Consider the following 24,236-nt stretch of genomic DNA (forward strand, 5'->3'; position numbering starts at 1 on the left):
TAGGGTATACCATCTTTGATATGAATGATACCAAAGATATTCTTTGATGATACTCCCAACATCCCACTCACAATCGCCCTCAAGATTTGCCAGATAAAAAATGCTATATACAACAGCCATATGCGTTGTCATTTTAGGGATCCCCTTATGCATAGTGTGCGTCTTGAAGTTCCCATATTTAACTGGCACTTAGGGCACCAAAAGTCCAAAACCATTAGTTGAAATCAAGGGAAATCGTCTCGATTTACAAACAGAACAGAAATGAGCTCGATAGTCGATATCCAGGAATCATCAAATCATGGCGGAATGTACCCGGACCCCTCTGGATCTCAAGCATATTATTTTGGCTCAACCGGCCTTCCAATGAAATACCCATCTTGCTTGGAATTGCAATCGACCACTATGGGAAATTCCCAGTCCCAAGCACGCTAGGAAGATCATCACAATACAATGCGGGACAATTTCAAACGTGTCGAACATTAAACGCTGTGTATCTATCAGTCAAATTTTGGCTGCAAATTGATATACCGATTCCTATCACTGAGATTCCTACTGTAAGTCAGAAAAAGGTAAGAATAAAATGAACGTGTCATTTATTTAATCGACTGCAAAGGCCAAGTATAGTTATACTTTGCCAAACTTAGCCTAGTAATTACTAACAAGTAACATAGGCTTTAGCACTACCTAAGTTAGCCTTAACTTGTTTCATATAGTGTCTTTCGTAATGACAGATGATTAATCAAAGGCGGTCTGCAATCGATCTTTGTTCCATTTACGATGCAAAACAAAATTAATTGAAAGAAAACATGGCAAGTCGGAGCTTATCCTTCTCTAGGACCCCAGTTAGTTATGTTACTTTGATTTTACCAAACAGTTTTGTAAAAAACTGTCTTTGCAGTTTTGCTCAACAGCAATTTCATCTTCAACTTCTGTTTTGAAACCTTAACTGTTAAGAAGTGCATGATTGCTATTGCATTCACAATGTAAATACTTTAGACCATAACATAATAAGGCCATGAAAAGATATGACACGCAATAAGAGAATCCAAAGCTGAACATGTAGAAATGTAATTTAACACTAACAGTGCTTACAACATAGAAAATGAAGATGACCCTTAAGTTATTGTAAGAAACATTGGGTACAAAGCTGAAGAGAAAAGGTTCAAGATAAATGCTAAACGTACTGCTGAATTATGACCTGAGTTGAAGTTGCTTAAGTAATTGAAGTTGGAGAGTGTTTTAGCAGTGAAACAGATCTATAAACTTATCTGCATTCATTACAACCAAGTTAGAATAAAGCCTCACTTATTGCAGTTAATTACTCAATCTAATCTTGAGGTGCAGGCCTTATAAACTTTTCTTGCCATCTTTTGCACCTTGTTGTATATGTCTTTCTGTTGTTCTTACTATACAGGAATTTCTACTGAAGGCTCATATAAATAATGAAACCATGCTAACTCCAGCGTTTGAAGTGTGTCAAGAAGATGACTTTCTTACATTGATCATAAAAGCAAGATTTGCACGAGTATCAGAGACTGAAATATTTGTAGATGGGAAGGCTTTTAAGTTTTATTCTAAACCATACTTTCTAAGGTAAGCTTGTTTAATGTGGATGTGAAATAATAAAATAACATTCAAATCACTTAAGTTTCAACTCACAGTCATTCTTTGATGACATCTTTCCGTTAAAATATGTTTGTAAAATTATTTTGATTGAATTCATGTCAGCATTCCTCTGTAGTAATGTTGCAGGGGAGGCAAGGTATCATATAATTTGGGGATTGCTGGTTGACATAGTAACAGACTGTTTTCTCAGCTAATTGTTTGTGGTAAGAAAAGAGCCTGATTCTACTGATGCTCATCCCTTCCCACCCCACCCCATCTCCCCCTTACCCAATACATGTGTTGGTATACATACATGTAAGCAAATTGAAGTTCTTCAAATTAATTCTGCGTTGTTTCACATTACTAATTTTTGCATAGTAAAAATATCTTCATGGATGATATCTTTATTTGTGGAATCCTGACACTTCCAAGGCATCATTTATAGTAATTAACCAATCAGTATGTGACTAAGACGGGCACACAAGTTTACGTTAAGAACTGATCGTTTAGACACTATCATAATCATAGGTTTTTTCCAGTATAAGAGACAGGCATACAGACTTTCTGATGTCACTTTAGGTAAAACAACTACCATTGCCCCACTCTCCCCTCCCTTAATATGGGTCAGTATGTGTGGGTTGGCTAAATTTGTAGTTGAAAGGGACTCACTTAATGGGATTTTGCCTCAGTTTATGTTAAAGAGCTGTTATTTTGGAAGTATTTGATGAGCACCTAGTGAAAGTTCCTACGTATTTATGTGTACAGATATATATATATATATATATATATATATATATATATATATATACATATATATATATATATATATATATATATATATATATATATATATATATATATATATATATATATATATATATATATATATATATATATATATATATATATATATATATATATATATATATATATATATATATATATATATATATATATATATATATATATATACATGTATATATATATATATATATATATATATATATATAGTACATGTTTGTTTTACCTGCGATAGATTGACTCTCCCGGGAGCATTGGTAGAGGATGGAAGGGAAACTGCCAACTATGATCCAGAGAAAGGTAACTTCTTTGATTTATTTAACAATAACGGGTATGTACATTGAGTAAGATTGATTACTGAATGCGAAAACTACTCTCGGTAATATTAAATTACCTTGTAATCTAACGTTGGGTTCTCTTTACTCCTGTGGAAAGTTCTGATGGCACTACTTTAGTACACTGAATGTATATTCAAGGTTCACCTTACATTTTTAGCAGCTTTCACAGCGGTATCGATGTTATCATGTTGAAAGGTTTTGACAGAATAACCAGTCAAAATGTTGGTCAGTGATGGGTCAAATTTTGTGAGAAAATAATGTTTGATTGCTGCGGACCATTGACCAATGAATATGATTTGCTCTATACATGATTGTCTGTTTATACCAGGCAAAATTTTATCATATTTACTTGGTATACCATTTACTTATTAACAAGTATACATCTTGAGAATATTTCAAACCTAAAATTTCTCACAAAATTTTCACATTAGTATTTCAACTGATATTGCTGAGAATTGTTCTATATATGTGGTAGGAATGGTGAAATCTGTAAAGAAATGCATCCTTCCACACATTGTTATTATGAAGTCCTTTGCCTTAAGCTGTTATTTCAGTTGTGTAATTTATTTCCAATTTTTTGTTCAACAGGAACTTTCACAATACGATTCCCCAAAGAGACTCCAGGTGAAAAGTTTGACGGACTGGATATGTTGACCCAGCTGATGGCACCGACTGGATCGGACAGTGCATCGGAACCATTTATAGAACCGCTTGGTAAGTGTAAGAGATCATTTCTTGCATATATGATCCAAATTTAGCTAAGACTGTAAACTGGATAGCCACCCAACATGAAATGTAAGTTATAAGCCATTCGCCTTTCTCCCATATACACAGCTGGCTGTTTAGCCTCCAATAATAACAGCCTTTCTGGCTGATTTTATTCATTTTACAATAATCAACAATACCTTATCATGAATTCAGAGCTTTATAATTGAATCATTGAAAAATATGGAATTTTCCTAAACCAGCACTTTTGTTGTAAGTGTTGCTAGGCATAAAACTAATTCTGTAAAGTGCCCTTTAAAGATCATAGGTAGTTGGCAGGAAGTTAGGGCCTATTGTATGTAATTTTGTAGCTGTGATAACATTACCCTAATATGTAGGGAGGAGCCAAAGGAGAAAATGTATGTATGTATTTTAGATCCTCCTGCAAGCAGGAATTCGCGAAGAAGCCTCATTGGCTTTTCAAAGCCGCAAGCTGACCGAAGTCAGTCTCTTAAAATCATATTTAATGTACATGATTATGAATTGTCAATTGTCAAAAAATCTGTAACTGGACGACATACATTAATCTTGGAGTGACTCGAACTGTGGACCTTATGATTGGAAGGCACCGGCGTTACCCACTGAGCTACCACTTCATAAAGGAATAAGTGTAAAAAAAAGTTTTTACCCAGTTTCCTCCGTGCTCTTCATCTTTGAAGATATATGAAGCATGTCTTGAGATTCTTTGACAGAGTAAGGTTTTTCTTTTAATTACTGAGCAGCAACGAAGGACGAAGAAGATATTAAACTTGCTGATGAGGAGAGGCAGGACGTTAAGGAAGATGAAGAGGATGAAGAAGGAGAAGATGGGGACATCAATTGGGAGGTTGATCAAACGCCTTGCAGCCTAGATGAAGATGAAATCGTTGGTCCTGTCAAGTATGGTTTTGCTGGTAGGAGGAGTGGGGTGTTCTCTCGACTGCAGGTAAATATCATTTTAAATTCTTTATCCGTAAACAGTCAAATCTTAGAATGGCATTTTGTAGTCCAATCTGTTTAAATTTTGATGGACAAAAGCAGATATTGCAAACTGGGCTCACTAAATTTAAAAGAAATTGTCCATGATGAACATGCCACAATTACTATGTGTCATCCAGTGTAATGAACAACAACACCAATTGCTCTTACACCTCTACTGTAACATGCAACTTTATTAATACATATCACAACCTTGTCACAACTACTGCAACACATTTGTATACTCTGGCACTGAGTCTAGAGTAAAGGTTAAACTTGATTGGATCATATCTGAGTTTCCTTCAAGCTGTTGTGGGTTTTATTTTCACATCTAGGAGGAACTAAGCAGCATAGTAGATGTTCCAGATCCAGATCACATGACAGCAAAGGAGAAAAGAGAAGCGAGGCAAGAGGAGGAGGCAGAGAAATTTGATGATGAGCATTACTTGTGAGTGCATTGGTTCGATAAAAATCCCCCAAAAAATTGTTTGCTCCCTGCTATAGTTAGGGTCATACAGTAGTTGTATTTTTGGTTTGAGTCTTGTATCAAGGCCAGGAACTTCTCGCACGACTATATAACAGTGAACCCCTGGTCTTTGGTAACTTGTCACACCCACACATGCAAGAGGGGACATCCAATGGGGTTCAGCCATTTTCCGTCACACTCAACTATAGTCACAAGTTACTTCACAGGTATAGGAGACTCTTGGGATATGTTAAAAAGCTATTGGAATATATTCATAGGAATAATTAAGATGAGTAAGAAATGTTGAGATATGTGAGGGTGAGTGGGGACTTATTATTGGGGGAGGTTGGGGTATTTGACAAAGTTTAATATTAGGGATATGTCAGGTGCATATCTGGTACGTTACTGTATAAAACTATACCAGGGCAGAGAGGAGTGTAACCAGAAATGATGGGGAATGTGCAGAAATCCATACATAAAGTGGGGAAATACTTGGGAATATTATCAGGATATTTATATAAATGGAATAAATTAGGAATTTGGTAGCATGTTTTGTTTTATCCATACAGGGAAAATGCATACATATATATAAAGAACATTTAAGGTATAGGAAAAAGTGATAAAGACAAGTTGTGATATACTGGTGAATCTGCATAAAATAACGTTTCAGAAATGTTGAGGTTTATATGTTTCCCTATGTAACAAAATTAGTTGACAGTTACATGATGCCAAACCAAATTTGTCATATTTTATGTTCTAAACATTTTTACTTGTTTCTTGTTTTCTTGTTAGAGCTGACCTGTATGAGGAGGAAACTATACAACAACTTTTAAATTACAAACCAGTCTGGCAGAAACAGAAGAAGGAGGACCAATTGACCCAAGAGGAATGTGTGAATCCCTCACCAGGTACCACAATCATTTGAAAAAATTTGATAAGCGTACAGCCCTCTTTTCATCCTTTTTAGCAAGATTTGTCATTATTTCCCAATCTGATATCTCTCTTCAAGAGACTAAAATGTTCCAATTTTTTTTTTTCATTAGGTGGGGACTATGTATCATTCTGACTAAACCATATGTTATCCTGTCGTTGTTGGGTCGAATCCCATTTAAGCCAAACAATTTCTTTTGTACTTTTCAAACTATACATAGTAATATAAACAGAAAATTGCATACCTCTTGATAAAATGTATGTAGTTTAGATCCTCCTGCGAGCAGGAACTTGACAAGAAGTCTCATTGGCTTATCAAAGCCACAAGCTGACCGAAGTCAGTCTCTTAGATTCATATTAACGTCCATGATTATGAATTGTCAATTGTCAATAACTCTGTAACTGGACGACATACATTAATCTTGGAGAGACTCGAACTGTGGACCTTATGATTGGAAGGCACCGGCGTTACCCACTGAGCTAACACTCCTTATGAATTTATTGTCTGGATTCAAACATAGACATTCATTGGAATAATTTTGGAAAAGTGGCAAGAGTTTTTGTGGCCAGAGCATGATTTGAACCAGGGACCTCACTTTCCCTCATTTATAATTTCCCAATCAGTTGATTTATATCAAAAAAAATAATATAATAATAATAACTATTTGTTGGTAGTAAAATAGGTACAATAGCAAGTTGACTTGACTTTTTATTGGTAGTAGTAATTATTTTGTTATGTTTCTTGTTAATCTTAGACTTGATCAAGTTCACTGAGGCAGAAAGAGAACAGATGTTAAAGTTACCACGGAAGGAATTCCTCCTGGACAAGAACATGGAAATAGAGGCTTACATGGGCTTGCTGGATGTCATCTTTGCCTACGCTTTCAATCACCGAAGCACAGAAGGGGACAACAGTGTAAGGTTGTTTTGATAGGATATAACACTAGACTGAAAACAGATGGTGATTAAAAGAATATTCCAGGTCAAAATTTCGTTTTTGATTCTATTGATTTGACCTTGGATTGGATAGGGTTACTAGTTTGTCTAAAGGGCATGTGAAGTTTATAAAATACTAATACCTATGGCCATTCACATTATAGATGCAACCAATTGTGGAGTATAAAATTATATGTAAACAGTATTTGTCAGTTTGCAACTATGACATCACACCTGTTTGCTTCAATTTCACTTTTGGTAGAATATCAGATAACTTCAACTGTCAATATCACAAAAATAGTACATAGGAACTGATAAATATCACCAGAATGCTTAGATTATGTTCCTCTTAACAAATCGAAACAAAATTTTGACCTGGACTATCCTTTTAAGCTTTGCTTGGCAGAATGGAATTATTTCAAAACAGTCAATGAACTTTCCGAAATCTTGAAAATGTGTGGAACAAATTGTAAAGAAGCGATAATTCATCTTCAGGGGAGTTAAATTAAACGTCATCTCTGGAGAAGATGATATTCTGAACCCACTTAAATATTTGCAGTTGTTTTGTAACCTTAATGCAATATTAGCATCCATTTTCAAACTTACTCTACAAATGTTTTTAAAGGTGAGAAGTGATTTCATCTTCCCAATATTTGAAATGTTTCGAATATTCTTATTACCAAGTGATTTGTTTATTCATACTTCAGGTGGAGTCTGCTTGGACGATATGCAAATTAAGTACTACCCTTTCGTGGTTGGACACACAATCTACCCCGAGGGATGTTTTAGTGTCCTCTGTGAGACGTTCCCTCTGTTACCCTCTTCACAGACATTGGGAGCTTGCTATCTCTACAGTAGATGATGTCAAGACCATTTTTCATTTAGGTCTGTAATATTACTAGTCTTCTACGCTGTTAAATTTTCCTATCCCCTTCCCTTAATCCTCTCCTTATCCCTCCACTGATTATCTCCCACCTCTCCTCTTCCCCTGTTGGTTTCTTTCTTTCTTCTCTCCATCCCTTGTCTACTAATCCCCTGACATCTATCTCTTTGTGTTCACCATGCTCATTAACCTGTCTGTATTCTGTGCATGTTTTTGTCCCTTCTGTTACTGTTACTTGTCATTTGGCCTTTGATGAAGATCCTGCTAGGATCGAAACGTCAGGCCAACATAACCTTCTCTTACACAGGCTCTCTAGTGGATAAGCAGTTTGCTAACAGTTTTATTTTATTTTGATTTCTGTTAAATTTTAATCACCTTTTTTTTGTGTTACATTTTCTGCCGGAGTAAGTAATATAAATGACAGAATTTAAATCTTAATGCTATGGTTGTCCTGCTTTTAATACTTCCTCAGAATATGGATCACTTGGTGTGATATTGTTGTCATCATAGCCAACAGTTTGATTAAACATTCAATTCAGTTTATAGTTCACGATCGCAATGATGCCTTCGGCTATCATGTTGCCCCAAGATGGTATGACACCCACTTTAAAAAATTTGGACACCATCATCTACCATTTCTGCCTCAGCCCCTGTGTATGTGGTATTAGAAAAAGGATTGAAAATCAATTTATGAATCTGGAGTGAATAATGACAGCCATATTGTTATTATCTGTTTGTTTGTTTAATTACATCTTTCTGTTTTTTCGTTATTCATTTCAGGTCGTAATCAGATATTAAAGGCTTTACTAGAAGTTCACCGTTTGTTATCAGAAGATGATCCACGGTACATACTCAATGAGCTGTACATCACAGATTACTGCGTCTGGCTGCAGGGTCAACCTCAAGAGAAGATTCAGAAGCTGGCTTTATCTCTTGACAAGGTAAGGTTGGGTCAGAAACTGGCTTCATAACTTGACAAAGTAAAGGTTGCGTCCTATCTGACAGCCCTGGTTTCCTATTCAAACCTTCACACTCTGGCTCAAGTACCATGGTTAAGTCCATTAGCTATAAATGATCTTGGATAGTATGATTTCATTCAGTAGTACTGGATTTCAAGAACTTTCAGGAACTTGAGAAACTTTGAGGAACCTTCTTCTTGATATGGTTAAAGGTTATCAGGTGTTATCTCCAAATTTAGCATACAGAAAATGTTTCGCAGATATAGAGCCCCGAAAATCTGGTTGACGAGGGTCAAGAAAAAGTATTAAATGTTTCATAGAAAGAAGGGAAGTGAGAAGATCATTGGTAATGTGCTTGTTGAAGTTGATCTTAATATTTAAACGATTGCTAGAAATGTCTTTTTAAATTCTGGTTTGTATCAGAACAAGTGTCGTCTTATCTTAAACATTCATTACTACAGTCTACTCTAAGACAAAATTTGAACACTTGAAAGCCACTTCCAGCATGATCAGAAAGTTTTCCATCTCCCTTTTTTTAATGCCAGGTCAAACTTTCCAAAGAAGATGTTGATTTAGATTTGAACGAATTAGAGGAAGCGGCCAGGTGTGTCCTTGAGGAGGATGGAGGGATACCGACATCACCTCCAACAGTTGAGATGAAGGGATATCCTCATTTACTGCAGGAACCAGGAAATGACAAGAGTGAAGATTCACACTCAGAGCAGAGTAGTACAGACAGCTCAGAGTCTTATGCGGAGGAAGAAGAAAGCTCGGGAGAGGGAGAAGAAAGCTCTGAGGAGGGAGAAGCTGTAGCACATAGAGAAGAGGGAGATGCGGAGGGTACCAACGAGCCAGACCCCGGAGACAAGGGGCGAAGGGTAGTACAAGGAACGTCAACTGTGACCAATTCACAGACGCTCCTCTCACATTTACCAGAAGGCGTCGGTAGCCTTAGCAAGAACATGGCATCGTTGATGATCGAAAAGAGCAAGAGTGATGCCTTGGACACCAGATTGGATTCTGATGATGACAGTAATGGATGATTCTGGATTGATTTATGGTTGAAGAAGAAGCAAGATAATTTATTTAGGCAAGATGTCAAAAAGAAAACGCTGCAGCATTCTGCAGCAAGATGGATTCATTGTCAAATATAGCGATGATCTCGGGAGACCAAATGATAATGTTCTATGCAGTCTCATCATCAGCCTTTGACTAATTGACAGTGCCTTAGAGGCAGCGGATACGTGCAGGGCTATATTCTTCATGTCGGCTTGCCGTCACAGAACAGCTGTGCGTCTTGAACCGTTAGCGAACGGTGAACTGTAAACGAAGATCACACCTGCCTCCTCTGAGTAGCCTTTGGTGTATTGTTTATGTAACCCGCCTAGTTTATATTGTCCCTGGTGACATGGAGATGTGGGACATTGTGCTATCATCCATGAAGTTTTAGTTCCATACACCTTTGATATCTAGCTCTACTAAACAGTTGTCAATGGGGTAATCCAAAAAATTCCCACCTGCTGTTTGCCTCTCCCACCCACTGGAAAGCCACCAATAAGTTTTTGAAGTTAGATAACCAACAGCTCTACACACACAGCATAAAGTTGGCTGTTCGGCAGTTTCCAAGAAGTGAAACTGTATCACACCTATCAAAATACATTACGGACATGGTAGTGACTAGTGAGGACTCAATAATTGAAAGTGAACTTAACATTAAAGTATATCAATACATACTAAAGATACTTGTTGTGTTATACAAAGGATGACATTTAAACCAATCGCTTCTGTTTTCAGGTCGGCATATGTATGTGTGGGTGGGAGTGCGTGTGTGTGTGTGTGTGTGTATGTGTGACACTTTTGTTGTATGCACGCTAACTCAACAAGGGAATGCCATACTTGGTGGGTGAGAAGTCCATAATGAGTTGATGGACATAACATAAATATTAACGAGGTCAAGGTCAAATGTAAAAATCTTCAAACTACAATAACTTGGCAATCACAAGTTGGTGTTTCATCAAACATGGTATGGTGATATTGGTAGACATGCTGATGTGTCTTGCAATTGATTCATGCATATGTATGAGGAGGCGAGGCTATTTTTGTAAGTTTGTATGCACAATAACTAGACATGGGCATGGTTGGGTGGGTGATCCATCATGATTAGATAAACCCTATTGCTCATATAATGAATATTAATGAGGTTACAGGTCAAAATCTTGAAATTGCAATAACTATACAAACATGTGTAGCCTATACATTGCATGGCATGGCAATGCGTGTTACAATCGTTAACACATGTTTTTATGAAGTGGCTTTGCATTATTCAGGTTACAAGTTCTGAGAGTAGGTGAAACAATATTTTTTGGTGTTCAGGTCATGTCTAATGATGAGGGAATATATATTATGAGGGAATATATATTAAATTGCAGCTACTTACATGTTTGATCTTCAAAGTGATATTTGTAGGTCTAATCAAGCTAGTGTGTCAGTGCAGTAAATGTATATTGCAGCATAGTATTGAAAATACGGACAAAATTGACAAAATTGACACAATGAAAAGTAACAGATAAGTTGGAGGTCCTAAAGTAATAAATTTATTAGTCCATCAAACTTTACAAGGTGATCTCATTTAATCAAAGAAAGATACTATATAAGCTAAACGGAGAGCTAAAGATTGATAATTAAACTAATGTGCTAAACACAGAGCTAAACAATGAACAGAAACAGTGGTTTGAGGTACTAAATAAGTAACTACTAGACCATCAAAGGTGATCAATAATATGCTACACGAGCTAAACGCAGATCTAAAGATCGATAACTAAACAAATGTGCTAAACACAGAGCTAAAGAATCTTGCATAAAAGAAAAGGTTGTTTGAGGCCCTAAAGAACTAAATCTATCAGTCCATCAAAACTTAGTTTAATGTGATCATTTAAACAAGGTGATCATTTAAACAAAATACTATGCCATGTGAGCTAAACGCAGAGCTAAAGATTGACAATTAAACAAATGTGCTAATTACACAAACACAGAGCTAAGAATCTGAAACTATGAATAATAAATGTTAGAATAGTTTTTTTATAATTTCTCTTTAAACTTTGATAATATATAATTTTTTAAAGTCACATATAAATATATGTATTTCTTTTTTTTTTGTCTTTTGGCAAGGTTTTTGTAGTCAAGTCCAGGTTGTACTCATATTTCAGTCTGTCATCGGGTCCCGTCATTCAAGATCACTTCAATAGCGATGTTACTCGTTCTTCAATGGTGTTGACTGAATGCTGAAACGGAAAAGAAACAAACGAGATTGAGAATCCAATTTATATACATTGTTGGGAATCAATTTAAAGTAAAATAAAAGCTATAAAAATAGATGTAACCATGTATAATAAAAATGGCAAGAAAAATACTTACTCCTTTGATTCCGATGTTGCGAATAAGCTGGGTCAGTCTGCGACTGGGTCCTTGAAGATCCAGTTCAGAGTAACAGCATCTTAGCAACAATCCTTGTTGCCATAGGTGAGGAGGTCTTCGGCAAAGTTCATTAGCGACAGCCAGAGAAGAGGCAGCACGCAGGGATGGAGTCAAGACAGCCACTGATGCAGAGTCCAACATGAAGAGGTCCATTAACACCTCGGCCAGGCGACGAACCTGGAAAAAGTACAGGTTACTGGAAGGTTAGGACCATGATGAAAAAGGATTGGAATTGTTAATTTGAAATGTCAGTATTATTATTTAAAAGGGAGAGGGGGGAATATTTACCGAAGCGGATTCATCATCCTTTGCATAGTAATCCAGGAACCAGGATTGGGTGGGCAGATTCAGGTCGTAGTCCAGTAACTGCAGCACCTCTTTCTCTTTTTGCAGAATCAGTTGAGAGTTGTAAGCATAAGAGGCCAAGTACATCAGAGTGTCAATCTAAAGAGAATAAGTGGAAGTCATAACTGGAAGAGCAATTTGAAAGCAGAGTTGAATTTAGCTAGAATTAAAATCGGATCAAAGAAATTTGCAGAATAAGTACGGAAGACTTATGCGGCCATGGCATATAGAAAAAAGTTTCATTACGTAAAACGAAAAACTGTTTATACCGACCATACTACGGTAAGTTTTTCGTAGTCAAAATTGTCTTGTAGATACCAGAGTTTTTTTGGTCATGGTCGCATAAGTCTTCCAGTAGAAAAGCATGGGGAGGGGCAGAAGTAGTACAGATAATTCAAAATATCGAGGCCTAAACCAATCAGTTAAAGATTATAAATAGCGTATACCTCTGGTACATATCTTTCCATGAATTTGGCAGCAAGATAGAAGCCTACTAGTCCAAGAAGTTGGTATTCCTGCAGCTTAACGTTTCCTCTCAGCAAAACCAAGTCGATGATGGTGATGGCTAGGTGGAAAGTCTCCTGATGCATTCCGAGGAATTCCTTTGAAAAGGAAAAACAACACACATGTTAGTTGAAAACGCCAGCTCGACCGAACCATATATCATGGCCGATTGAAATATGTCGTCAAGCAAGTTACCTGTACATCTCTCATCCACGCCAACAGTACTCTACGGTTTTCGTCCGTAATATCCTTCTGAAGAAATTTTAAGGTCGGGCAGCATTTGAATTCGATGGTCTGAAAGAATGATAAGGGAACAGTAATCAGTATAGATAATTTCCCAACCAGACGTATTACAAATGGTGAAAGATATGGATGTAACAATCTAAGTGCGTGGGATTCTTTAGCATGTTACAGAACAGACCAACAAAATATGGTATAATGTGCATTTTCGGTTTAGACGAAAAACTACTGAGACGAAATTTGGGGGTTCTAGTTGTAATACGAACCTTCAGGTAGGTGTGGATGTCCGTTGCATAAGTCTCGTCTTCGGGAATTACATTGTCACAGGTCACCATAACAACATCGTCGTAAGTAACCAAATTTGTTGGCATTACATCTGAAAACAAAATCATGATCGAAATACGTAAAGAAACGTGGCAGCACGAGAGGGGGGAGTAGGGTTATATTGATGGGATGCATTTAGCTTCATCTGTTCGTAGGTTAACATTTCGTCCACTGGCATGGGTGCCATGCATGCGCCTTTAACATGCACTACAGCATGATCATAACAAGTAATCGATGTTTGAAAAAGTAAATGAGAAAAGTTCCCTATGCTGTATTACTGAAGGATCATGATTGTACTAAAATGCGCTCCAAGATTTTTTTCTTTACCTTTCTTGGTTTTGGTGACATTTCTGCATTTCTTTCCGAGGTTGACCTGTTTTGTCACGGCTCCTTTGAGGGATACTCTTTTGTTATCATAGTGACTCTTTGAAATGACTGGAATCTTACTGATGGCACCGCTCTCTTTAGTAGGGACACAGTTAAGAGAGACTTCTTGAAGCACTCCGGTGATCTACGGAGAAAAATATATTACAGAAGTCATATAAATGAAAAACGGAACACATTCTATATTGTACATATTCAGTATTAAATATAAAGCATGTTCTGCTGAACCGGTTTCTCTTTCAGGTGTAAAGGATGCCGTTGATGGTGGTGTGTGTGTGGGGGGGGGGGGTGTATATCCTATCCCTTATCGAATGCGAAGCTGGTTGAGGAAATAACCATCCCAAGAGCAATTACTATTAACCCCGGTTTAAATATATTACCTGCTTAATGTCCTGTTCGGATGTCTTCTCTCGCTTGCGGTATCGGTTTTGGTTGGCAAATCGTCTGGCAAACATCTTGATTTCGGTTTATTGTTTACTTACCTGTAAACGAAATATTAAAAGAGTGAAACAACGTTAATGTTGAAAGAATGTTAATTGAGACTACATTGCGGTTCTAAATCAGACCTCTATAGTCCTCATTGTAATGAAAATCTTTTTCCATCAACACATCAAACAATCTACAATAATGTATGAATTGTTACTGTTACGCTATAACGTTGCTTTGGGAGGTGAGGGGCAACGAGATTACACTACTGACAATCGGGAGCTATGTACTTAAAAACCGAGAGTTGGCACGTCCAGGTTTTTTATCACCAGAGAAAGTCGCCTATACCGCATAATACAGTACAGGCTACAAGTTCTTTAACCTACTGAAATTAAGCACATTTTAAAGGCCTAAGAAGAACAGGAATGGATACTCCTGTAACCTGCAAGTATCATTTACTACTATTTTACTTTCCTCTATATGTCCACTGTAAGAGATTTCAATCCCCAATTTAGAACTATACACTTTGATTTTCAGAGGAAAGTAGTTTAGACGCAAATGTGCTACTTTCTAACTATAGGCCCGTCCCACTGGGTAATTTTGTCAATGTTGGCCCGACAGGGAAATAAGGTAGGCTATGTATATGACATACCCAAAAATGTGGAAAGGAATCTAAGTTATATGGTTGAGAATTGCCTTAATACTTTCCTCCTAGTAGTAGTAGTAAAAATCAAAGTTTAAGTTACTCACCTGTTCGTTGATAAACTATATCTTGGCTAAGTTGGCTTCTGGTTTCTGTGCAACCACACCTGCGCGTCATTTTCTTATATACTGGCCTAGGATCATTTAAGCGGACTTATTACGTAATAGCTTAAGACGTTTGCTAAGGAGTACAATAGTATGCGCATTTTTCTGTGTTTGTTCCAGGATAAGGTTTAGAACGGAAGCTTTCTTGACTTCAAATTACTTAATTTAAATATGAATAGACTTGGAATCTGAAATAAGGGATAGTCTCGTGGCCGGGACTCGTTCTGAGAGCATATATAGATCTAGCCACCGTGCTTTGATACTAAAGAATGTATAAAATCTTTGAATCAATGAGCTTTGGCGATTATCTTCTGGCCGTCTTACTCTAAGTAGCAGGCAGATAAGTATATGCGTTTTGTCCACAGCGGCCGGTTTCCGTTCCATTGATATAGTTTGGGTTATATGTTCCAACTACAATGTCCATAGTGATTGCCCTAGTGTGTTGCGCTTGATGCAGTTTGACCATTATCACTGCAGTCCGGCGATACGTCCAACAACCCTGTTACGACAACCTGCAACTACACCTCAATCTCCAGTAACCCTTCTCAGTACGGTGTTACCTTCCACCGACAATTCACATGACCCCCCCCCCCTGCTATCATAACCCACTACCTCAAAACATTCATAGAACGAAAACTCTAAACCTATGACTGATGATCTTGCATGGTCTTTCTTAACACAATAACTGGGAGGGGAAGGGGGGGGGGTCGGCCGTGTTCCCCTATATACCGCGGCTGGTTCCTCAAGGTAAATATATTCATGTTAATAAAATGTATAATTTTGAATTATACAGCAAATCAAGGTCGAAGTTTTCATTGTTTCACAAGGCATTTTAACCCAGTTTTTGCTTTGTGAAAATTGGGGAAACTTCGACCATCACCGTCATATATGTATACATAAAGCGGGAGGCCCGTGTTCGAATCCCGGTGGAGGCTGGAAGTGTATTCACTGTTCTGGATTTTTCAACTCATTACGTTTTCAATTATATATATATATATATATATATATATATATATATATATATATATATATATATATATATATATATATATATATATATATATATATAAATAGATCCCACATTCTTGATACCAACATATAGCAATACCGATAGAGCTCTGCCAAGTGAACTGGCAAATCGCCTCACGGCCTATAGGAGGACAGAAGTTGAACAAAATCTGCCCATTTAAGTGAAGTTTAAGAAGAACAGAGTAATGAATTTTCCCAAACTTGATACATACGAAACCACGGAGAAGGAACTTGTGTAAAGTTTCTATTGTTATGATGGACAAAGCTTCATATTATTACACTATAATTTTGCGATGAAGTCTTGTCATTCCTTTAATTCAACGGGGTCCAATATGCTTTTGAAGAAAAGTCACCCAGGAAAGAACCTGGGCCGACCGACTGATCCGCTCTCAACCCCAGTCCCCTTGCATCGAGATTGTGACTGTGTGATCATCATCGGTGAATATCATCATAGGTGAATATCACGATTCCCCTCGAAAGGGAACAGACACTACACATGATCTTAGCCAAAAGACCGAGAAGCGATCCAAAATGCGGGGTCCAAAACGCGTGGTCCAAAATGCTTGAAGATACCCCGCCCCCCCTCCCTCCCCCCGAAGAATTTAAGTTTTGCAGAAGGTAAGGTGGCCCAAATGGGACGTGGGAATTCAATTTTTTAACTACGATTTTCTAAATTTGAACTATTTATCTCATATTGTGCTTGAATTCTTAGCGTTTCATTTCAAACTTTGACAAGTCAATCGGGAAATTTTCGAATTTATAATTTCGACTTTATTATTTTTAGATTAATTTTTTTTCTCAAATTTCAACTTCATTACCAAAATGTGTCACAAACTGCTATTAACAAATTGTTTTTAACTTTTACATGTTTTTTGGTTAATCTACGTTGACACCGCATTTTAATGGCTCCCGCCCCCCTCCCTCCCCCTCCATTTGTTAATTCTTATATATTAAAAAATATTTGCCCCGTGATCTACTTTTCGCAGAGAAGTACGTTTTGTACCCAATAACCGTAGATGGTATAGTCTGCACTAGCTATAACACCATCGTGGTAAGGTCACAGTCCCAATGCAAGGAGATTGACTATATGACCGATGTTTTGACCCGTTTCGTCGGATGGACGGTACGGACTTCAGATCTTGCCAGGGAATTTGCTACGAAGCCTATAATGCACGGAATGGAGTACAACCAATAACCAATCAAAGCTACAAATTGATTTCTCGTTCATTTATTCTCCTCTTCCTTTTTCAATGAATATGAAATCAAGCTGAAAATTTTAGTTTCCGTTCAATCACATATGAAAAAATATATATACATGAACATATTAAAATAAAAGTATATGTGTACGAGTTTGGATGAAAGCAACAACTCGGATCTGAATAAAATCTCCGGTGGCTAATTATGAACTAGCCGTGGATTTGGAGGGAGACTTACTCTATGTGATACCTAGTTATTATGGCCCAAATGTTAGCACGCTAAAAAGTGCCAGAAGATTTAGAAAGTACCTTCCTGGGGAGTTTACGTTTCAGTCGGGACAAATAGTTTGAGAATGAGAGGGGCGGCATGTTGGAGCATGAATGACTATTCTTGATTTTCTGACATATTTGGGAGCAATATTGATTAAATATTATTTTATAAGTGAGACAGTTGCTCGAAAAGCCCCAATCACAATTGAAGATGATTAACTTCATCAGGAAGTAACTTCATCAGGAAGCTGTGCTCCCAGCGCCTTGGTTAATTGGTGGCGATTGCAATACTAATCATTTCCTGGGTGGCCTGGCCCAGAAAGAAGCATGTGTGTTAACTATGGACCATATCCCACCATTGCCACATAACATTAACACTCAATAAAGGAGAAATGAAAAAATCGCATGAGAAATTGGGATGTTTTTTATTTCATAATATTAATTTCAAGTATTGTCACCGATTATCAGAAGTGAATGAATGGAACGGTTGGTGTATTTCTGTTGTGTTCTACAATGGTGCAGGAATTTTATTATACATTTTGACAGCTAGTTTAGTTCATGTTCTGGAATCAGACTGACCCCGGTGATATTGCAAGGATGTTGCCACGAGTACCAACAATAATTTTTCAGACCATCTACCAACCCACCCAGCAATCAAGTTTAATGTTGAGTTACGTTATGGTTCACATACAGAGTACCCATGCTGAGCAATAGCTATCATGTAGCCAGCCCGCAAGAGGGCGGTTCCAGGATGTTACAGAAGGAGGGGCGCAACACATCGTCGTTGAAGCCGACTGGTATAAAAATAATAGTTGTAGGGGGCCTATGGGATGGGTTCATTGACGTGAAAATGTGCATTCCCAAGGATATTTAGTAATTAGGTTTACATCATAGAAATTGTGAACTAGGAAGAATGCTGGCACAGTGTATCGCCGTGTGTTTAAGCCGTGAAGCCTTGAAAAAGTGAGGGCGCTTTGCGTTGTACGGCAAAAAGGCAGATCATGTGTACGTCATTGCAGTGAATTATGATTTTAAGCGTTTTTTCGAAAGAGTATGGCGACCAGAGTGGTAAGTACTATACTCCCGACCTAAGAACCAATTTTTTTCCCCGCCTCTAATGACTTGAGCAAGTGGAGTGCTTTATGCACCTTTTATGTCTGTAAAAGGTCATTTCCGGTATCTCAGAGCACCTGGCAAACATTTTTTTGTTGAACTATTTTAGTGCTCCACTCGATAGTGTTATAGTTTGCCATGGAAAATGCCGTGAAAAGCAACCCCCATTTCACTGTTGTCTAATGCTTCCATATTAGTCTGTGCATGCAGCTCTGATATAATCTTATATAAGGCAAACGGAAAGCTAAAGAATGATAATTAAAGAAATGTGCTAAACACAGAACTAAAGAATTATATATAACGATCAGAAACTGGTTTGACGTAGTAGTCTATCAAAGGTGACCATTTTAACAAAAAAACATGGTACATGAGCTGTTACACAAGAAACAAATGTGCTAAATAATCTTAACTAATGATAAGAAACGATTGCCCTAAAGTAGTAAATATATCAGTCCATCAAAACAAGGTGATCATTTAAACAAAATACTATGCTATGTGAGCTAAACGCAGAGCTAAAGATGCTAATTAGACTACATACAGAGCTAAGAATCTTAACCGATAAATAATAAATGTTATAATATAGGTTTTTTTTATAATTTCTTTTTAAACTGTTTGATAATATATAATTTTTTAAAGCCATATATAAATATATACGTATATTTTTTTGGTCTTTTGGCAAGGTTTTTATAGTCAAGTCCAGGTTGTACTCTGTTTCAGTCAGTCAGTCATCGGGTCCGTCATTTTAATAGCGATGATACTCGTTCTTCAATGGTGTTGACTGAATGCTGAAACGGAAAGGAAAGAAAGGAGAGTGAGAATCCAATTTATATACATTGTTGGGAACCAATTTAAAGTAAAATAAAAGCTATAAAAATACATGTAACCATGTATAATAAAAATGGCAAGAAAAATGCTTACCCCTTTGATTCCGATGTTGCGAACAAGCTGGGTCAGTCTGCGACTGGGTCCTTGAAGATCCAGTTCAGAGTAACCGCATCTCAGCAACAAAATTTGTTGCCATTGGTGAGGAGGTCTCCGGCATAGTTCATTGGCGACCGCCAGAGAAGAGGCAGCACGCAGGGATGGAGTCAAGACGGCCACTGACGGAGAGTCCAACATGAAGAGGTCCATTAAAACCTCGGCCAGGCGACGAACCTGTAAAAATTAGGGCGAGAGAAGTATTGGTTTCTGGTCGGTTAGGACTATGATGAAAAAGGATTGGAATTGGTTAATCGGAAAGCTCGGCACATAATATTCAAAAGGGAGGCGGGGGGGGGGTGGGGAGGAATATTTACCGAAGCGGATTTATCATCATCTGCATAGTAATCCAGGAACCAGGATTGGGTGGGCAGATTCAGGTCGTAGTCCAGTAACTGCAGAACCTCTTTCTCTTTTTGCAGGATTAGTTGAGAGTTGTAAGCATAAGAGGCCAAGTACATCAGAGTGTCAATCTAAAGAGAACAAGTGAAAGCCATAATTGGATTAGCAATTGGAATGCTGTGTTGATTTTTTTTAGAATCAAAACGCATCAAAGAACGCGGAAGAGCATGGGGAGGGGGCATAAGCAATATAGATAATTCAAAATATCGAGGCCTAATGAAATTTTAATCCAAAAAGTTACAATAGTTTTAAAGTTTAGTCAAAGTAGTTTTAAAGTCAAATTAGTTGTAATCAAATTAGTTTTAAAGTTTGCCCGACGTTTTTAGCCTTGAAGAAGATCCTGTTAGGATCGAAAAGTTAGGCCAACTTACTTTTACACAGTGGATAAGCAGTTTGCTAACCGTTTTACTTTGATTTCAAGATTATAAATATGGTATATACCTCTGGTACATATCTTTCCATGAATTTGGCAGCAAGATAGAAGCCTACTAATCCAAGAAGTTGGTATTCCTGGAGCTTAACGTTCCCTCTCAGCAAAACCAAATCGATGATGGTGATGGCTAGGTGGAAAGTCTCCTGATGCATTCCGAGGAATTCCTTTGAAAAGGAAAAACACAACACACATGTTAGTTGAAAACGCTAGCTCGAAAGAATTATATAAAATGGCGGATTGAAATATGTCGTCAAGCAAGTTACCTGTACATCTCTCATCCACGCCAACAGTACTCTACGGTTTTCGTCCGTAATATCCTTCTGAAGAAATTTTAAGGTCGGGCAGCATTTGGATTCGATGTTCTGAAAGAATGATAAGGGAACAGTAATCAGAATAGATAATTTCCCAACCAGACGTATTACGAAGGTGAAAGATATGGATGTAACTAGCAATCTAAGTGCGTGGGATTCTTTAGCATGTTACAGAACAGACGATTAAAATATGGTATAATTTGCATTTTCGATTTAGACGAAATTTGGGGGTTAGTTGTAATACCAACCTTCATGTAGGCGTGGATGTCCGTTGCATAAGTCTCGTCTACGGGAAGAACATTGTCACAGGTCACCATAACAACATCGTCGTAAGTAACCAATTTCGTTGGCATAACATCTGAAAACAAAATCATGATCGAAATACGTAAAGAAACGTGGCAGAGCAGAGGGTGGAGTAGGGTTATATCGATGGGATGCATTTAGTTCGTAGCTTAACATTTCGTACATATGCCATGTGACTTTAACATCCTGATATACGTCATAACAAGTAATCAACGTTCGAAAAAGTAAATGAGAACTGTATCACTGAAGGATCCTGATTGTACTAAAATGCGCTCCAAGATTTTTTTTTTACCTTTCTTGGTTTTGGTGACATTTCTGCATTTCTTTCCGAGGTTGACCTGTTTTGTCACGGCTCCTTTGAGGGATACTCTTTTGTTATCATAGTGACCCTTTGAAATGACTGGAATCTTACTGATGGCACCGCTCTCTTTAGTAGGGACACAGTTAAGAGAGACTTCTTGAAGCACTCCGGTGATCTACGGAGAAAAATATATGACAGAAGTCATATAAATAAAAAACGGAAGACATTCTATATTGTACATATTCAATATTAAAAATTAAGCATGTTCTGCTGAACTGGTTTCTCTTTCAGGTGTAAAGGATGCCGTTGATGGTTGTGGTGGGGTGGGGGGTGTATATCCTATCCTTTATCGAATGCGAAGCTGGTTGAGGAAATAACATCCCAGAGCTCGAAAGCCTACAACGAGAGCATATATTATCGACCCCGGTTTAAATATATTACCTGCTTAATGTCCTGTTTGGTAGTCTTCTCTCGCTTGCGGTATCGGTTCTGGTTGGCAAATCGTCTGGCAAACATCTTGATTTCGGTTAATTGTTTACTTACCTGTAAGCGAAATATTAAATGAGTGAAACGACGTTAATCTTGAAAGAATGTTCAATTGAGATCATATTGCGGTTACTAAATCAGACCTCGAATGAATTTTTTTTTCCATGAACACAGACAATCTACAATAATGTATGAATTAATATAATTGTTACTGTTACGCTATAACGTTAGCTTTGGGAGGTGAGGGGCAATGAGCCAGATTGAACTACTGACAATCGGGAGCCATGCACCGGAGAGTTGGCACGTCCAGGTTATTTCTATTTATCACCGAGAAAGTCGCCTCCGCGTTATACAGTACTAGTACATGCTACAAGTTCTTTAACCTATTGAAATTGAAAGCACATTTAAAAGACATTTAAAGAACAAGAATTGATACCCCTGTCACATGCAAGTATCATGTGAATTAATGATTACCTAGGGGCTTACTATTTTACTTTCCTCTAAATGTCCACTTTAAGAGACTTCAATTCACAAATAAGAACTATATTTTGAGATTCTGAGGAAAGTAGCTTAGACAAGCAATAACTTAAACGCAAATGTGCTACCATATCAATTCCTTTCTTTCTAAAATGCACACTAAACATTCTTTAAAATAGCCCTCTTACTGACCAACGCGTATGACTCATCACCTTGACCGAAAATCCTGTGGCTCTGTGCGGACAAGTTGTTTGGACTATTCCATTCATCAGGGGGGTCTTAAACGGTGTTTCTATAATTATAGGATTGTATTAGATAAATTAATTGGTACTTACTTGCTTCAATATTTATGATGCATATTCTACGGTCATTTTCTTTGAAATAATATTAAGTTCAATAAAATATGACGTTTTAAAAGCGAAACTCGGCTGTGGCGATGTAGGTGAGCACTGTGCATTGCGTAGCTGTACCCTATTGCAGAGTACAGGATACACATATTACGTAATGGCGTGCCCACCGAAGAAAGCGAAACTTGCATTTTTCTTAGAAGACATTCGATTGGATTGTACTTGGTCCGATTGAAGACAGTGACCAATGAAAATGAATTTAACATTAATGTAAAGTTAAGAAAAAATCCTTTCCAAAACCGTTTGAACTAAATTTGTCAATGAATATTCAAGAGGATGGTTACGCAAACAAAGTACGGCTATCAAATGGTGATTTTCTTCAGTATTTACTGTGTGTTTTCAATGAGGGTTTTGAGTTCGATATTTATTAACCTTGCATCGTAAATCACCGAAGTCCGGTGGAATTTTGAACTGCATTGTTAAGAAAATAACAGAACTTTAGAGACAACACATTTCTCTGTTTAGTGCCGTTTGAACTAAGTTTTTTCGGTATTAACTTTTCACGCTATGGCTGTAGGAAAATGGTCTATATGGTAAAGTCATAGGCCTAAAACTGCGGCGGTCGAACTCAGTTCGCGTGCCGCACAAGGAATGGCGCTAAGGAATTGATATGTTTCTAACTAGGCCCGTGCCACTGGGTAATTTTGTCAATATTGGTCCGACATGACATAAGGTAGGCTATGTCATGGTGCAATGTCCAAAGTTTTTAAAAACTTTTTTTTTTATACTATTTTATTAAGCATTATTTTATTTATGACTTCTTAAATTTTCCTACTTTTTATATTATTATATGTCTTATCAGAGGGCCTCGTGGAAGATTAGCTATTGCTAAACGAGCTACCCTCTTAAAATAAAGTTGAAATAAAAAATAAAATAAAATGCGGAAAGGAGTCTTAGCTATCTGGATGAGAATTGCCTTAAAACTTCCCTCCTAGTAGTAGTAGTAAAAATCAAAGTTTAAGTTACTCACCTGTTCGTTGATAAACTATATCTTGGCTAAGTTGGCTTCTGTTTTCTGTGCAACCACACCTGCGCGTCATGTTCTTATATACTGGCCTAGGATCATATTAGCAGACTTATTACGTAATAGCTTAAGACGTTTGCTAAGGAGTACAATAGCATGCGCATTTTTCTGTGTTTGTTCCAGGATAAGGTTTAGAACGGAAGCTTTCTTGACTTCAAATTACTTAATTTAAATATGAATAGACTTGGAATCTGAAATAAGGGATAGTCTCGTGGCCGGGACTCGTTCTGAAAGCATATATAGATCTAACCACCGTGCTTTGATACTAAAGAATGTATAAAATGTTTGAATCAATGAGCTTTGGCGATTATCTTCTGGCCGTCTTACTCTAAGTAGCATGCAGATAAGTATATGCGTTTTGT

General features: G+C 37.3%; 3 protein-coding genes across 4 annotated transcripts; 1 reads left to right on the forward strand and 2 right to left on the reverse strand.

The window, feature by feature from the left end:
• Positions 1–411: 411 nt before the first annotated feature.
• Positions 412–10,993, forward strand: LOC139961221 (protein SHQ1 homolog). Of its 2 annotated transcripts, none has more exons than XM_071960281.1 (11): positions 412–569; positions 1,415–1,593; positions 2,642–2,706; positions 3,333–3,458; positions 4,232–4,434; positions 4,802–4,914; positions 5,725–5,840; positions 6,618–6,778; positions 7,506–7,683; positions 8,462–8,622; positions 9,186–10,993. In XM_071960281.1, the coding sequence occupies exons 2-11, from the start codon at positions 1,451–1,453 to the stop codon at positions 9,681–9,683; spliced, it is 1,764 nt and encodes a 587-aa protein (XP_071816382.1). In that variant the 5' UTR covers positions 412–569; positions 1,415–1,450; the 3' UTR covers positions 9,684–10,993. The 2 variants fall into 2 exon arrangements, with proteins under 2 accessions (XP_071816382.1, XP_071816381.1); XM_071960280.1 differs by having other exon boundaries at positions 428–554.
• A 218-nt stretch (positions 10,994–11,211) lies between these two features.
• LOC139961224 (cyclin-A2-like) lies at positions 11,212–15,221 on the reverse strand. The gene is made up of 9 exons (XM_071960285.1): positions 15,088–15,221; positions 14,292–14,393; positions 13,855–14,038; positions 13,470–13,579; positions 13,159–13,257; positions 12,906–13,061; positions 12,403–12,558; positions 12,055–12,291; positions 11,212–11,921 (listed from the first exon to the last, which is right to left on the reverse strand). The coding sequence occupies exons 2-9, from the start codon at positions 14,364–14,366 to the stop codon at positions 11,874–11,876; spliced, it is 1,065 nt and encodes a 354-aa protein (XP_071816386.1). The 5' UTR covers positions 14,367–14,393; positions 15,088–15,221; the 3' UTR covers positions 11,212–11,873.
• A 2,824-nt stretch (positions 15,222–18,045) lies between these two features.
• LOC139961225 (cyclin-A2-like) lies at positions 18,046–23,971 on the reverse strand. The gene is made up of 9 exons (XM_071960286.1): positions 23,821–23,971; positions 21,922–22,023; positions 21,472–21,655; positions 21,125–21,234; positions 20,829–20,927; positions 20,574–20,729; positions 20,048–20,203; positions 19,671–19,907; positions 18,046–19,537 (listed from the first exon to the last, which is right to left on the reverse strand). Exons 2-9 carry the CDS (start codon positions 21,994–21,996, stop codon positions 19,490–19,492), a joined length of 1,065 nt encoding a protein of 354 aa, XP_071816387.1. The 5' UTR covers positions 21,997–22,023; positions 23,821–23,971; the 3' UTR covers positions 18,046–19,489.
• Between the last annotated feature and the right edge of the window lie 265 nt (positions 23,972–24,236).

Source organism: Apostichopus japonicus, chromosome 20, assembly GCF_037975245.1.
Source record: "Apostichopus japonicus isolate 1M-3 chromosome 20, ASM3797524v1, whole genome shotgun sequence".
Classification (NCBI taxonomy): Eukaryota; Metazoa; Echinodermata; class Holothuroidea; order Aspidochirotida; family Stichopodidae; genus Apostichopus; species Apostichopus japonicus.

Bases quoted from the DNA above. Each gene is read 5' to 3' on its own strand.
- LOC139961224 (XM_071960285.1), bottom strand. From the start codon at position 14,366: ATGTTTGCCAGACGATTTGCCAACCAAAACCGATACCGCAAGCGAGAG. The intron at 12,292-12,402 runs GTAAATATTCCC...TACTTTTTCCAG, and splicing joins AGGATGATGAATCCGCTTCG to GTTCGTCGCCTGGCCGAGGT. The intron at 11,922-12,054 runs GTAAGTATTTTT...TTTCCGTTTCAG, and splicing joins GCAACATCGGAATCAAAGGA to CATTCAGTCAACACCATTGA.
- LOC139961225 (XM_071960286.1), bottom strand. From the start codon at position 21,996: ATGTTTGCCAGACGATTTGCCAACCAGAACCGATACCGCAAGCGAGAG. The intron at 21,235-21,471 runs GTAAAAAAAAAA...TTTTGTTTTCAG, and splicing joins TGTCACCAAAACCAAGAAAG to ATGTTATGCCAACGAAATTG. The intron at 20,928-21,124 runs GTTGGTATTACA...TCATTCTTTCAG, and splicing joins ACATCCACGCCTACATGAAG to AACATCGAATCCAAATGCTG.
- LOC139961221 (XM_071960281.1), top strand. From the start codon at position 1,451: ATGCTAACTCCAGCGTTTGAAGTGTGTCAAGAAGATGACTTTCTTACA. The intron at 2,707-3,332 runs GTAACTTCTTTG...TTTGTTCAACAG, and splicing joins CAACTATGATCCAGAGAAAG to GAACTTTCACAATACGATTC. The intron at 3,459-4,231 runs GTAAGTGTAAGA...ATTACTGAGCAG, and splicing joins ACCATTTATAGAACCGCTTG to CAACGAAGGACGAAGAAGAT.